The 16,901-nt window shown below is 40.2% G+C and overlaps 1 protein-coding gene across 7 annotated transcripts in view; it reads right to left on the bottom strand.

Annotated features, from left to right (window-relative positions):
* Positions 1 to 16,901, bottom strand: part of LOC110968371 (unconventional myosin-XVIIIa-like) — a 247,258-nt gene that overhangs the window by 40,796 nt on the left and 189,561 nt on the right. For all 7 annotated transcript variants that reach the window (XM_051958139.1, XM_051958138.1, XM_051958140.1 and 4 more), the window contains 2 exons: positions 14,933 to 15,079; positions 13,450 to 13,563 (listed from right to left, as the gene is read on the bottom strand). In XM_051958139.1, the coding sequence (XP_051814099.1) occupies positions 13,450 to 13,563; positions 14,933 to 15,079 (261 nt within the window). The remainder of the gene's footprint in view (positions 1 to 13,449; positions 13,564 to 14,932; positions 15,080 to 16,901) is intronic.

The raw sequence follows: 16,901 nt of genomic DNA, 5'->3' as shown, positions 1-16,901 counted from the left end.
CATGTAACCAAAAAAAAAAACAATGGCAACAGCAGTGTCACACATGACAAATACACTCTAATGGCCAGATAATGACAACGAGCCTGAAATCCGTACATGTATAGATTGCAATGAAAAGTTCACAGCTCATCCAGAGATCAAAGTCTTTACCTATTCCTCCGTGTTCTCTGCTGAAGTAAACTTCTTCTCAGTTCCCTGGTAAGTAATAAGTAGTTGCACCGGGTGAAAAAGTATGTACTTAGCTCCCTCGATGCCACGGATGCTGCTTGACCTCACTGAACACAGCCCGAGCCCGTGTCACCTTTGCGGTGTAATTAGGAAAGACCGATAAAGTCATATCTCCGACTTTAATCCGCTGGAGCTCATGCACACGCCATAAGATTTCAACATGGTCGCTGTGGCAGTGAAGCCTACACACAATGGCTAGCGGTCGGTCACCTGGTTTAGGTTTCAGTTGAAGGGTGCGATGAGACCGATCAACAAGCAGTTCCTTATCCAGCGAAAAGGCATCCTTCAGCAGGGTGGCCACAGCTGTAGGAGAGCAAGAACCAGGACCCTCTTCAACACCAATGATCCCTATATTATTGTGTCGTGATCTTGATTCCAAGTCTTCACATTTGTCCTCAAGCATAGTAACCTTGGCAGTGGGGCGTTCCACGGTGGTTTTCATGTCAGCCATGTCATCCGTGCATCCTGTGAGCGCCTCTTCCATGTCCCCCATAGTACTCGTTAGCTTAGCCAAGTTGGCATCAATAGCAGCATTGTCGCGCACTAGCTGTGATTTCACGGACTGCAGCTCAAGCTTAAGGGGTGACAAAGCATCTCTGATAAGCTCTTGTAGCTCCTTCGTAATAATTCTAACAATCTCGTCCTTTAGGGAGGACAGTAGCTCAAATTTCAGAGCTTCAGCATCCAAAACAGGGGTTGGCTCGACATCTTGAGCTAGCGATTTGGATGTCGGGGCCTGTGGGGAATTCTTCAGGTGCATCTGTATAGTGCGACTTTTTCCCATACCCGTCATTGTCAAGCAGTCCAAAAATATGTCTTGAGGTACTCAACAGGAAAGAATCAAGAAAAAACACTAGATTTTTCGGAAAATAACACAACTGAATAACAATTTTATATGAAGTTGGCAGGAGCCACCGAATGTGCGTCCTACTCCATTGACCGCTCCCCTGTCCCCCTCAGAGTGATTCTTAATGCAATATTTCACAAATGCATGGGGTGTCTGAAAACGTTTTTCTTCTACTGTATGTCGTCTCATAGCACTTCAAATGCTGTAGTAATGTTTAGAGATTATGAATTTTAAGCATATGTCTATAATTACATATTGTAGCCATACTAATGTAACCTGGATTTGGAAAAGAAGCAGAAAATGCATCATTAACTACAGAAAATGATAAACCCAGTTAAGTTCATTATCATGCTTCCAGGCTACTGGAAAAGCAGCAGTAGAATAAGAAGCCTTCATTTGTCATGAAGGCATTACAGCACTCTGATAGTCTCTTTTTGTATACTCAGGTTGGGGTCAGAGCACAGGGTTAGCAATGATCAAGTGACCCTTGAGCAGTTAGGGTTAAGGGCCTTGCCCAAGAACCCATCAATGGCAGCATTAAAGTCAGCCTCTGACTTTTTGTTCTGTAGCCCAGACACTGAACTGCTGACCCACCACTGCGCACAGTAGCGACAGTGTTTGTTATTTTATATGGAGCACTGATGCACACCCATTTTCACATCTCCCCAGAGTAGGGCTGGACCCAAATATCCTAATATCTGGTCGTCATGGTGGTATCCAACTCTGGCTGGGCCACTCCATTACTTTCACAGAGATTTGCTGAAGCCTCTCCTGTTTTCTTGGTGACATGGTTATGGTAGTTGTCTCAATGAAATGTAAAACTTCTCACCAACTGGAGATCTTGAGCATCCTGGAAAAGGTTTTCACTCAGTATCTCTCTACATTTTTCTGCATTCAACTCTTTCACTATCCTGATTAGTCTGACTAGTCCTTATTGCAGAAAAACATTTTCACTGCTGCCACCACCATGCTTGTCTGCCTACTACTGGAACGTATTCATGAGGTGCTGTTCTCTGCCTACTTTCCTCAAAACATGTTTGGGAATTGTGGCCAAGCAGTTCAGTGTATGTTTCATCAGACAAGGGGGTTTTGCTTCTCATGGTCTGAGAGTTATACTTCCATCTGGCCTCTCTTCCTCAAAGGCCTGATTGGTGCAGTGCTGCACTGCTGGTTCTTCTGCAAGTTTAACACAAAGGAACTTTGGAGCTCATTCTTAGTGGCCAGTGGATTCCAGGTTACCTGTGTGATCAAAGCTGTTCATCTCTGATTACTTGGTTTGGCTCGGAAGCCAGATCTATGAGAACTGTTGGAGTTCCTAACTTGTTCTCTTTGAGAATGATACACCTTGATTTTTCCTCTGACATACAACATTCATACACATGTGCCACTCTTAATTATATCAAATTAATTTGATTAGGCACAGGTGAACAAAGATCAACGTGTAGAAGTAGCTTAAGGACCAATGATAGAAGTTGGATGCACCACCACTCAAATGTGAATGACATAAGGGTCTGAATAGCAATATAAATGAAATTTTACAGCTGTCCATTTTTAATAAATTTACTGAAAGACTCTATATGAAATACAATTAAACCTTCCCTCTAAACACACAGAACACAGGATTAGCTTCTAAATTTAAACTGTTTCCTTTAAACCAAATTTTTGACACCATTTATTAAACAAGGTCATCTTGAAAATGTCACAATATTCATTTACATGTTTTAAAATAACAGTTTTCTTTTGGGGAATGTTGCAAAAAAAAAAAACATTTGATCAAATTGGAAAAAGGAAAAACCAAGTAGTAGAGAACATTTTGGAGTAAGAGTACGTTTTCACTGTAAAGCTCAGCGGAAATTCATCTTAACTTTGCTTCACTCTTCCACGCCTTCTTCTTCTGTATCACATCAAGCATCACACCACATGTCTACTCATAAAGTGTATTATTAATAGCATTCACAACATGCCCAAAGACAGCACGGCAAACTCCCACACATATACCCTCTATGGTAATAATAGGAATACAAAACTCTGTAGACAAACAGAAGATAAGAAAATGCATAAAAAGGTGCCAACATGACTGTTAAAACTACATGTATATTTCTATATATGTAAATGTGTGTGTGTGTGCATGCGTATAGGGCTGGTCACGTTTGCGTGTTAAGTACCGCCAACAAATATATTGTATAGCACATTTATGCAGTTGTTTTATTTTTACTCCGCCAAAGAACGGTGGAGTTATGTGACGATCGGCGCATGTTTGTCTGTGAATCTGTCTGTCTGTCAGTCAGTGTGAAACATTACTCAAAAACGGACAAATGGATTTGGATGAAATTTTCAGGGAAGGTCAGAAATGACACAAGTATCACCTTATTAAATTTTGGCAGTGACACAGCTTAAAGTTTGGATCCACAGCTTTGTTAAGGATTTCCCATTGAGAGATATAGATGCTGGCACGGCGTCGCAGTAACCATGACATGAACATGGCGTCAGGTACCTGCTGACAATCACATGATTGCGATCCTACTACACAATGACCATGATTTATCTGTTGGAAATCATACAAGGAACAAATGATTAAACTGTGGGGTGTTTCTGAGTCCCATCAATTCCTGCCACCCGCTACATATTTAGGTCATGTATGTAGCAAGCCCAGACAATGGTGAAGCTCCTGATGTTTCACAAAGCCTTTATTTACGTTCAGCCGTCAGCTTTATTTTGAACACAAATTCACCTTTCTGTCCTTCACTCCTTTCTTCAGGAACACTGTAAGTGAGATTTTATCTGTTGGAAATGATATGTCAACTGAGCAGCCTTGGCAAAGTACTGTGCTCTCTGAGTGCTTTTCTAGTTATTGCTGTAACGGACTGATGTTGATGTTGAGGTTTCAATGTTTATTGTTCAGTTCCAGATTTACATAATGTCAGTAAATGTGCCATGTGTAGTTAGCTCACCTCTGATTGGCTCAGAGGCTCAGAGTCAGCAGTACCGTGTGTGTCGAACTGAGAACGGTGGCTAATTCTGGACCTAAGTTATCAGGGTTTTGTCATTATTTTGGAGTTGGCTGCAGCCCAGAGCAGACTGTGTGCAGGTTCAATAAACGACAAGAGAACAAGATAAAGTCTCACTCGTTCATCAGAGAGGGTTACAACACAATTATTGTGAAATTCCGTTGCTCACTGAATGTGAATAACAGACAGACTAGCCATGGGTCACAGGAGGCTGGATGTTGATCAGGACTTGAGATGGACATCATCAAGTCTCACCCACACTAACAGTGGAGAGAGGCTTCAGACTGGTTGGATGCAGTGCGTGGCAGAAACAGAGATAAAATAAAACAAGACAAGCTAACAAATTCACAGAAAAGTAACTAGCAACACACTGCATTCTGATTAGGACTGTGGAAGATGTCGGTCTGAGGAACGGTTTTAGGATGGCAATGAATGACAGGATGTATGAGCCTCAACCTGCATCACTGAAAGGTTTTTTGTTTGTGTGATGATATAAACTGGGACTATAGTTGCAGAATTAATGGGTTTGAGTCCCACCCACGGCCGATTGCTTTTCTATCCACATTTCCTGTTACTCTCCACTGTCCTATCAATTAAAGCCTGAAAAGGCCAAAGAAGCAAGTACAAACATGGACTTCACAGACTAAAAAGTTTTCTGCACAGTCCCAACTGTGTACTTTTTTGCCTCACTAACAGGGACAGCTGCTACTGAACACAGACTGTTTCTGCTGCTTCCTGATAAAAGAAAAATGTTTCTGCTGGTACCTGTTTAGAAAAAAATGATACAGATGTGTAAATGTTAACTTGCTGTCGCTGGGAAAGTTCTTGTTGTAATGTTATGATCGGGGCTCTGGACTCTGAAGGTAACTTGTTTTTCTACAACAAACCAGATAAAACACTAGAAAAGCACTCAGAGAGTGCAGACCTCCGCCAAGGATAGAGAGGAAAACAGGAGACCCATGCAGTAAAGGAGCATGAGCTGGAATCAAACCGGCGTCTCTGACACAGTTCTGTTTACGAATCACCTTCTTAACCAGTTGAGCTATCTGGACACATTGCTCCAATTTGTTGGATGACATACTAACCTATGATGTTTTTGTCCTATTTTGGACAACATACTAAAACATACTAAAAATTCAAAGTGATCCAGAATCCAGGATCCTTTCCGGATTGCCACCAAAATAAAATCAGCTCTTCCTCTTACCATAGTCTACATCCCCTCAAAATTTCATGTGAATCTGCCCAGGCGTTTTTGAGTTATCTTGCTAACAGACAGACAGACACACAAATGCTGGGTGTCACATAACCTCCTTGGCGGAGGTAATTAATGCCCTTGCAGCAGCAAATAGGACTGGACTGGAATATCTGGTCGTGACGGTTGTATCCAAATATTTATTTTGAGATCCGAATATTCGGATTGCACCCCGCCCACCATTTGGATGTTATGGACCAAATATTTGGATATTTGTCATTAATCGGGGCCTGATATTCGAGCCAGCCCTAGTGTCAAATAGCTTTGGTTTATTCGATTTGATTACACTAATGTTTAGGTTGAGATTTACAAGAAATGTTCAAACTGATACTGTGTAAAGGGAAGACTGCTGCTGAAAAGCACCTTATTTGTTTAAAGTGTTTGCAATCCAAATACGGCTGCATTTTTTGTCATCTAGCGGTACTTTCAAAATACAAGTGCAGAATCACTACTTTTAAATTCATCATGTAATTTTATGGGCTGCACAGAGGTCTAGTGGTTAGCACTTTCACCTTGCAGCAAGATGATCCCCGGTTCAAATCCCAGCTTGGGCCTGGGATCTTTCTGCATGGAGTTTGCATGTTCTCCCTGTGCATGTGTGGGCTTCCTCCCACAGTCCAAAAATATGCTGAGGTTAATTGATCACTCTAAATTGCCTGTAGGTGTGAATGTGACTGTGATTGTCTGTCTGTATATGTAGCCCTGTGACAGACTGGCGACCTGTCCAGGGTGTCCCCTGTCTTCACCCGAGTCAGCTGGGATAGGCTCCAGCACCCCCTGCGACCCTAGTGAGGATAAAGCGGTGTATAGAGAATGGATGGATGTAATTTTGTGCACAACAATGTGATTAATCCTGATTAATCAATATACAGTGGGACCCCTTGAAATTTTTCACTCTCTGTGTCATTGCAACCATTTGCCAAAATCAAAAAAGTTAATTTTATTCAGAATCAGAATCACTTTTATTTGCCAAGTATGTGAGCACATACAAGGAATTTGACTCCGGTATTTTACAGTACCCTCTTGTACTAGACAAATAGAAAATTAAATAATAAACATAAATTATGTAACAAAAAGAAAAATATAAAAAAATACTAACATAACTTTAACATTACATAATCAGAAAAAATAACAGAACATAATGTAACATGACATGACATGACATGACATGACATGGCATAACATAACATACAATAACCTAGTTTAAAGTGATCAGTGGAAATGGTGGAGCTTATTTACATTATACACAGATGTAGATAATTTTTATTTACAAAGTGTATACAGAATGTGTTTAGTTATAATTTTATTGTTTATAAAACTGTTTGTTGAGGTTATGGATGTTTATGTTCATGATTCAGACTGTGACTGGTTTCAAATGTTCATCAGAGCAACAGCCTGTGGAAAGAAACTGTTCATGTGTCTGGTGGTTTTGACGTACAGAGCTCTGTAGCGCCTGCCGGAGGGGAGGAGGTGAAACAAGTTATGTCCAGGGTGTGACGGATCTGCAGTGATGTTGCCTGCCCTTTTCCTGATTCTGGACATGCACAAGTCCTGAATGGAGGGCAGGTTGGCACCGATGATTTTTTCTGCAGTCCTGACTGTCCGTTGCAGTCTGTGCCTGTCCTACTTGGTGGCTGATCCAAACCACACAGTGATGGAAGTGCAGAGGACAGACTGGATGATGGCGGTGTAGAACTGGATCAGCAGCTCCTGTGGCAGGTTGAACTTCCTCAGTTGGCGCAGGAAGTACATCCTCTGCTGGGCCTTTTTCCTGATGGTGTCGATGTTGGACTCCCACTTTAGGTCCTGGGAGATTGTGGAACCCAGGAACCTGAAACTTTCCTCAGCTCCAGGTTGTTCCGACCACACCAAAGGAACAGCTGTTCCACTTCTCGTCTGTACGCAGACTCATCACCGTCCTGGATAAGACCGATGACAGTTGTGTCATCTGCAAACTTTAAGAGCTTCACGCTTGGGTCACCTGAGGTGCAGTCGTTGGTATAGAGGGAGAAGAGCAGTGGGGAGAGCACACACCCATGGGGGGTGCCAGTGCCGATTGTCCGGGTGCTGGATGCGATGCTCCCGAATCTCACCTGCTGCCTCCTGTCTGTCAGGAAGTCTGTGATCCACTCACAGGTGGAGGCTGGCACAGTGAGCTGGAGGAGTTTGGAGTGGAGGATGTCCAGGATGATGGTATTAAACGCCGAACTGAAGTCCACAAACAGGATCCTTGCCTAGGGAGTCAAGGTGATGCAGGATGTAGTGTAGTCCCATGTTGACTGCATCATCCACTGACCTGATCCCCAAATCCAGGTGTGAAAAACTTGTTACGTCATTCCCAAGAAGACTCATGGCTGTACTAGCTGAAAAGGGTGCTTCTACTCAATACTGAGCACAGGGTCTGAACACTTATGACCATGTGATATTTCAGTTTTTCTTTTTTAATAAATTTGCAAAAAATTCTACATTTCTGTTTTTTTCTGTCAAGATGGGATGCTGAGTGTACATTAATGAGAAATAAAATGAACTTTTTTGATTTTGGCAAATGGCTGCAATGACACAGAGAGTGAAAAATTTCAAGGGGTCTGTATACTTTCCGTACCCACTGTAAATATATGTACATAGGTCTTGCATTTTGTTATTCTTATTGTTTCAATCTGGAACAGGTGCACAGTGCATTTCACTGTGCATTCTGCAGGGTGTCCCACAACATTTGACATAATTTTGCAGGCCAATAATTTTGCCAATTCTTGTTGAAATAGCCTCAAATTTTCACAGAATGTATAGAAACAGATTGAGATTTTTATATATAATATTTTGTTTTTGTTCTGTTTTCAGGTTGAACCATGCCAGTCAGTACCAAAGAGAAGTCATACTGCGTCTTGGAACATGCTTGCACACAGAGTGACGTGTGCCGTGTCACAGGCGGTGCACATATTGAACAATTATGAAATTGGTCTCATAATAAACTTATGATGTTCAGCACCTAAACTGTTCAATTTCATTGAGCTAAATTTAATAGTTTTCAAGATAATTGCTTTTAAAATGTCAGATTGTTTGGGGCACCCTGTACTATGTATAGTTGTGTTTGTGATAGAGGTCTTGATTCTTGACTCTTGCAGCAAGAGATCCCTGTATTGTTGCACAATATTTTACATTTTTGACTTGTCTTAAGCAGGTAATGTCAGCTTTTCTACCTGGAGTATGACACAGTGTGCTCTTTGTCCAGTCAAAAGTCTGACTGGACTTTTGTCTCAGTTTAACAACATATATGAATAAATTCCTGTCACAGGTGAGCAAATGGTCACTGTCTGGAAACATGTTTTAAGTGTGTATGTGTGCCACTCTATGCAAAGGTTCTCCTTCGAGACAAGACCTTATTAGCTGGTACACAGGCCGCTGTGATCACAGAGTCCACCAGGGGCTATCCAAGGTCCAAGTCATAACAAAGGTGTCTAATTAAAAGCTAAAAAGCTAAAAATCTACTGGTTTCATACTGGAGCTGAGAGGCGGAACTGTGCTGAAATCATCCTATTTCTGTAATGACATGGACAATATACAAAGAGGCAGAGAGGTTGTTGTACAGGCAGGGCTCCAGACTGCGACTAAATGGTGACATTTTGCAACCAAAATTTGAGCGAGTGCGAGTAAATTTTTCATCTACTCGCGCATGTGCAACCAGTAAATTTGCCGATTCTTTTTTTTATAAAATTACTATTGAGTATTTTTTGTTGCAAACAAACTTCTGCTCCACACTTCAGCCCAGTAGACAGTAATGCGCAAATGAGCTGGTTTACCAACCGAGATTAACTCCAAAAGAAGAAAAAAAGGAGATGAACACCAAAGAAGAAGAAGGCGAGCCAATGTGTGTGAGTGCGAGGGACGAATGACGGTGAAGCTCCTGATGTTTCACAAAGCCTTTATTTACGTTCAGCCTTAGTTTGAACACAAATTCACCTTTCTGTCCTTTACACCTTTCTTGTCTCCATTCCAGCTGCTTCTAAATTTAGACACATCCTTTGCTAGACAGCAACAGCATGGAACCGTTTTCTTTCATGTTTACATGCATTTTCGTACTTTTCGGCAGCGTCGTCGTCATGTCAAGAAACCTCTTCTTAGAGAAACACTTCCTGTGCCACTGATTTGGTCACAAAATAAAAGCCTGTGGCATTAAAAATACGTCTTCACAATAAAAGCCTGGAGGGAACGGTTATTTTTACACTAGCAAAACAAAGCCTTGCCAAAATTGATGAACTGATCAACAGACCTTTATAAGAGTAATTTACACGTGATTCGGTATAAATACATAATGTGCTCATACATAACACATGCCTGTACTCAGCACAAGGTCATTTTTATTAAAGATTTCATCCGTTGGAAATGATACGTAAACTGAGCAGCCTTGGTGGAGTACTGCTCTCTGAGTGCTTTTCTTGTTGTGCTGTGTCAAGTGCTGCACAATAAAATGTGAATTAAAAACATAGTTTCTGCATTTATTGTCCAAGAATTTATCAATAATACAGTGAAAATTAGAGGAAATGTGAAGATTTACTTTGCAAGTCGATTTTGGTGTGCGCCCCTAAATTTTCTGTTTGCGCTCCTAAAATTTTAAGTTAGGGGCCACTGTGCTCCTTGGAAAAAAGTTAGTCTGGAGCCCTGAGAGGACTATGGATTATCAAATGGTGACCTATGTGACTATGTGAAGAGACTAATGAATCCATTTGCACTTAGAGTGTAGATGAAGAGTCAGCAACAGGTAGAGCTGACACTGTTCATCTATCTTATTATGAAACAATCCAAACAGGATCTAGAATTAAACAAATCTCTGAATCAAGAACAGATGTAGGTTTAGAGTTTCAGAGAACAATTTATTCATTCTTTATTTCTGTTTATTAAAACCACCCACTGCAGAGACACCAAGGTGTACTTCAGGCACCAAAAATATCTACGAGGAATCTGGGGCAAATTCATTTACATACCACACTTTCCTTTTATAAATCCACTGCTGGCCTTGCTGAGTACTGATAAATGCTTTGAATGCAGCTTCAGTTCTGCAGCATGATGGACCAAAAAAAGAAGTCACCAGCTTCAAACTGTCATTTAACACATTTAACAATAGGCTGTCAGTGCAATCCTGACCCAATTACATGGCTTTGGCTTTTTTCCCCCTCTCAGATTGTCAAGGCTCTCTGTGGTCAAATAATCTGTCAAAAACATGCAAGACATTTTTCTCAAAACTCTGCAATTACAGTAGGAAAATGGTGAAAATGACAGCTCATTGAAAAATTCTGTTATTTGCATGATTTTAAATTGTTGAATTGAAGTGTATGATGTGACTGGGGCCGTATAAAATAAATCAGCCATTTATGCATTTACCATTCCTGTCATCAGTCCTCGCAGTCGACTACTTTCCCAGCAGGCTGCATGTGTGTTGTAGAAGTCGTCCTCAAAATACACAGCCGGTGACGCAGCCATCTCATCTCTGCAATACTTTCTAATATTATATTACATGTATCATGTAAAAAAAAAAAAAAATACAATCGCTTTTTGTAGATTTTCTGTAGACTTTTCTATATGTCTCTTTTACAGTCAGAAACAAAACCAAAAAGGGAGCTGACAGCAAGTCATCCATGGCACTGCATGTTACATTGCCAGTATCTCAGACCAAAACAACAGGGCGTGTCGGACAGATTTCACTTGTATTTGCAACGAAAGGTTGTGTACATATGAGAGGCAAAAATAATAATTAAATAAAATCAGCTTTGCTAGCACTGTAAAGTAGAATTAATGGCTGACTTCAAACTCTTCCAAAGGACGCCATTACTCTACTATATTTTTACATAGCAAACAGCAGTTTTCTGCTATAGTAATGCTATATTAATGTTCAAAATCTTGTATATAGAACCTTAACCCACAAGCTTTGCAAACAAACTAATACTTGCAGCTTGCCTTACCAGCAGCTTTGGAAAGACTATTATTTAACATGAAGTGTGTAAGGGTTATGACTGATTGAAATCCCTATTTCAGACTCATTCGGACTTACAATAAAAAGAAAATGTGTCAATTAGAGTAACAACTGTGAATTCAGCTACATTAAAGCATGGTACAGACAACCAGAGAAAGCAGCCAGACTGACTGTAGGTGGTGTAACAGGCTGGCATTCGGCTCCAGCACCAGATATTTGAAGCCTTGGCAGGGCTTGGTGGCAGCCAATATATGACTTTGTCATCTTCAACTTTTTCTGTAATGATATAATTTAAAATGTAAAAAATTGATGTAACTGATGCCCTTACTCTGCTTTTGTGATGATTTTCCAAAATAATACACCAATCATGAAAGAGAGATTTGGTTAACTCATAGATCTGTCCAGCTCCACAGAAGTTGGCTGTGATGCCATTTTGTTGCTGACTGGGAGTAAACAGAGAAAGATGAAGAAGAGATTTAAATGGTTCATTGTGGACACTCTTTTTAGACAGTTTTTAAAAAATTATTTAACAAGTTATTTAAGGAATAGTCAGTGGAAAATATTAAAGAATCAGCACAAGTTTTCAACTAACTAAAGAGAGCTGACATTAACTAATTAGTGTTGTAAAAATCTACCAGTAAAACTGAATGAAAAACAAGGAGCTAAGACAAGCTTTAAAAGCAGTTGGTTCCTGAGTTCATCTCATCTGTGACTGTTGGAGCTTTTTGTACTTTATTCCAATATATGTTAACACTACATAGCTAAGGAAGCTATGTGTAGATGTGTTAGTGTTTCCAGTAAGTTAGCGCTGCTTCGGTCCAAATTGCCATGGCATTCCTCTTAATTTGGAAGGTTCTGTTTTTGAATGACAAAGAAAACACTGAATTTCAAAAATGAAACTTCAACTGCATATGTGCAGTAGCGGAGAGAAAAATTTTGGCCAGTAAACTAGATGAGAGGAAAACCAATACAATTTCAAAGAAAAATGCTATTACTTCAAACAAATGTTTTAAAAAGAGAATAAGTAAACACTATTTTCAATCTAAAAATATTTGCAAACTAGATAACTGGCAATTTTAATAATATTCCTTTCTTGATATTAAATATTTTCCATCAATAAAAATTTCAGTTGCTTTTTGAACCACATTGATTATATTTGTAATCAAACATTAAAAAAAAAACTCTTTAAGTAGGTCACACTCCGGACCAAGTTCACTGTTACCAAGAAATCCCAAAAAGAGTCAGTTCTATTTTATGGGAACTGTTTTGGAAAAGAACTAATAATAATGTCAGTCATTCTAGTAGGTGTGCATATGCATCCTTGAAGGAAAGGGAAAACAAAGCCATCCATCCATCCGATCTAAAATAGGAAGTCACACGTTGCAAAGTGCCTTGAAATGGGTTAGACCTATCCCTAACCATCACAGTATGTCCTGCAGTCAGCAGTTTCTCTTTAGAAGGCTGGAGAGAAAGCAAAAGGAGAGTAAACCTTGCTAATGCAGATAGAATGACTGAAAATAAATGAATAGTCAGAGAATTGTGGAGCTGAGAAAGGATAACTGCACTTGGAGTAGCAGGTGAAAACCAGATTGCCATGGGAACCAGGCCTAAAGTAAGAAAAAAAACACGGCAGAGGGACAGAACAGATAAAGGTCAAAATAGATTAGGAAAAAATAGATAGGAGAGGTGGAGATAGAAAGAAGACAGAAATAAAAACAAAACATGCCAAGAAAAGGATGTAGTCAGAATAAGGAGAAACGTGTTTAGCAGAGGATGAAAAGATATTCTAGAAAATCAGGAAATGTTGCACTAAAAGTGCTGTAAGTGAATACCAGAGTGAATAAGAGGACAGAGAATGAGCTCTGAGGGAACAGGTGTGTCCTCTAACCCTTTATCTCTGGCTAAAGGCATGATTTGACAGGTCTACTGACGCCCTGCTACTAGCACAGATGGTGCAGCCTTATAAAAGCCACAAAAACACCAGCGTGACTGAAACAGCTTCAGCTTTTGCTTCCATTTAACAATGGCATGCAGTAAACTTAATTGTATTCTTGATCAAAAATGCCACCTGTGGTTTTGTTGCTCCAGGAAACGTGTTAGAAAAGCTGCTTCTAAATGCTCAGAGGATCATTTAGAGAGCTGTACTGACCGCTTGTTTTGTTTTTGAGATGTCCTCCATCTGAACGTGCAGGTCTTCAATCTCTACTTCCATGGACTTGCGAGCTTTAACTGCAGCTGCGCAGGTGAATTCAGACTCCTCTAGCTAGAGAAGACACAGACAGGAAAGAAAATACATCAGCCTAGCGTGACTTCATACCAAATGTACTTTTTACAATTGTGTTAAGTTATAAATGGTTTCATTTTAAGACTTCTATACTGTCCAGGTTTTCAAATATCTTCTGTCCAGGTATATCCATTTTGTCTGTCATCTTCAAAGCATCAAAAACTTTTACACAGAAATATCCTACAGGCTTAGTGTAAATAGTTTTTGCAGAGACTCCTTTCTGCAAACAGATAGCCCTTCTGTAGTCTATTCTAATGTAACTCTGTTGGTTGTAAAGAGCAAGAGGAACAATTTCTGGAACAACAAATTACTGTTGAAGTTCTTAAATATAAATATAATTAAATATAAATGGTTTACATTTGTATCGCACATTTTAACCCTCCTCAGGTTTCAACAAGTGCTTTACTTAGTTTGCCATTAACACACAGGATGTCCAGGCTTTAAATCGATGTGCTCCTTTCCTTTTTTTGGTGAATGTAACCGTGAATTAGCTCAATTTGTAAATTTGTACGTACAACCCCTGTCCCAGACTGGTGCCTGCACTTGGTCTGTGCTCGACCCATCCCTTTCAGTGCTTCACCTTTGTTCTAACATACAAATTAGAACAGGTAAGTGCGCTGATGTCAAGATAGAAGGCCTACTATTATTTATATCCATTTGTTTGATTTGAGTACATCCTACAACATGTGTTTCTCCATTTGTGTCCTATTTGTGCTGTGCTCAAAAAAAAGAAACACTAATTAAACGGATTCAACTTTGGTAGTTTGTTACTTTAGAAAGTAACATAAAACCAAAACCCTCTGCATAACACTTCACCCCATGCATGCGTGGGTTTTCTCCGGGTACTCCGGCTTCCTCCCACAGTCCAAAAATATGCTGAGGTTAATTGGTTACTCTAAATTCCCGTAGGTGCGAATGTGAGTGTGATTGTTTGTCTGTATATGTAGCCCTGCGACAGACTGGCGACCTGTCCAGGGTGTCCCCTGCCTTCGCCCGAGTCAGCTGGGATAGGCTCTAGCACCCCCCACGACCCTAGTGAGGATAAAACGGTGTATAGAGAATGGATGGATGGCCTGAGACTTTTAACGTTTAATTTATTTGGCCTCTATGATGTTCTGGTAACTCCACCATCTTCAAGCATCAAAATAAAATGCGTAGTGATGGTACAGTAGAAGTGATAAGAATTTAAAACATGCTAGTCAAGTCAGTAGACCTGATGACTCCTGCTGAACAAAATCATACTTGGTGTTTGTAAAGGCTTGGTGTGTGTCTCGCCTAGCCTTCCACAACACAAAAGACCGTACTTTTCCTCTGTCAGTGATACATGATGGTGCTTTTGTGGTTGTACCTGGTTCTTGAGCTGGGCGATCTCTCTCTTGCTGGGTGCATTGTTCTTTATGTGGTCCAACATAATCTGGGCATCAGCCAGCAGAGCCTTAGTTCTTTTCAGGTCCTTCCTCAAGCGTTTCTCTGTCTCAATGTCACCACCTCTCACCTGAGAAACAGGTACAGTGAAAACTGGTGACTTAGCTGAGGCCACAGGACTGTTAATGGACTCAAGAGATTTTATTCTTTTTAAAGGTGGAATCATACATATAGGTTCAAACAGGTTAAGGAGTAAATTGTTAGATTTCAGTCAACTCATTCAAAATATAGCTAGAAATAATATAATTATATCTTTAACAGCATTAGAAAACATTTACAATATAGACAAATTAACATGTGAAATTTCCACTTTGCTAATAAAAAAAAATGCTAGATCAATTTTCAAAACATCTAACTATTTTTTTTCCAATAATCATTCATTTCAGCTCCAAGAAAAATGGTTTGAATGTTCAGGAGTGGTGGGCTCACCTTTTCTAGTCACATATGAGCAATTTAAGAAGCAGAAGGTGTCTGTGGGATTAAAAAGTTCTTCATGGTGGATTACACACGTGGACAAAATTGTTGGTACCCCTCAGTTAAAGAAGGAAAAACCCACAATTCTCACTGAAATCACTTGAAACTCACAAAAGTAACAATAAATAAAAATTTATTGAAAATTAAATAATCAAAATCAGCCATCACTTTTGAATTGTTGATTAACATAATTATTTTTTTTAAAAAAACTAATGAAATAGGGCTGGACAAAAATGATGGTACCCATAACTTAATATTTTGTTGCACAACCTTTTGAGGCAATCACTGCAATTAAACGATTTCTGTATTTGTCAATGAGCGTTCTGCAGCTGTCAACAGGTATTTTGGCCCACTCCTCATGAGCAAACAGCTCCAGTTGTCTCAGGTTTGATGGGTGTCTTCTCCAAATGGCATGTTTCAGCTCCTTCCACATATGTTCAATGGGATTCAGATCTGGGCTCATAGAAGGCCACTTTAGAATAGTCCAACGCTTTTCTCTCAGCCATTCTTGGGTGTTTTTGGCTGTGTGTTTTGGATCGTTGTCCTGTTGGAAGACCCATGACCTGCGACTGAGACCAGGCTTTCTGACACTAGGCAGCACATTTCTCTCCAGAATGCCTTGATAGTCTTCAGATTTCATCGTACCTTGCACACTTTCAAGACACCCTGTGCCAGATGCAGCAAAGCAGCCCCAAAACATTACTGAGCCTTCTCCATGTTTCACCGTAGGGACAGTGTTCTTTTCTTCGTATGCTTGGTTTTTGAGTCTATGAACATAGAGTTGATGTGCCTTACCAAAAAGCTCCAGTTTGGTCTCATCTGTCCAAAGGACATTCTCCCAGAAGCTTTGTGGCTTGTCAACATGCATTTTTGCAAATTCCAGTCTCGCTTTTTTATGAGTTTTTTTCAACAGTGGTGTCCTCCTTGGTCGTCTCCCATGAAGTCCACTTTGGCTCAAACAACGACGAATGGTGCGATCTGACACTGATGTACCTTGGCCTTGGAGTTCACCTTTAATTTCTTTGGAGGTTGCTCTGGGCTCTTTGGATACAATTCGAACGAGCCGTCTCTTCAATTTGTCATCAATTTTCCTCTTGCGGCCACGTCCAGGGAGGTTGGCTACTGTCCCGTGGGTCTTGAACTTCTGAATAATATGAGCCACTGTTGTCACAGGAACTTCAAGCTGTTTAGAGATGGTCTTATAGCCTTTACCTTTAAGATGTTTGTCTATCATTTTTTTTCGGATGTCCTGGGACAATTCTCTCCTTCGCTTTCTGTTGTCCATGTTCAGTGTGGTACACACCTTTTCACCAAACAGCAGGGTGACTACTTGTCTCCCTTTAAATAGGCAGACTGACTGATTATGAGTTTGGAAACACCTGTGATGTCAATTAAATGACACACCTGAGTTAATCATG

Source organism: Acanthochromis polyacanthus, chromosome 13, assembly GCF_021347895.1.
Source record: "Acanthochromis polyacanthus isolate Apoly-LR-REF ecotype Palm Island chromosome 13, KAUST_Apoly_ChrSc, whole genome shotgun sequence".
NCBI lineage: Eukaryota > Metazoa > Chordata > Actinopteri > Pomacentridae > Acanthochromis > Acanthochromis polyacanthus.
The sequence above is the reverse complement of the archived record's forward strand: the minus strand, read 5'-3'. Positions and strand labels throughout refer to the sequence as shown.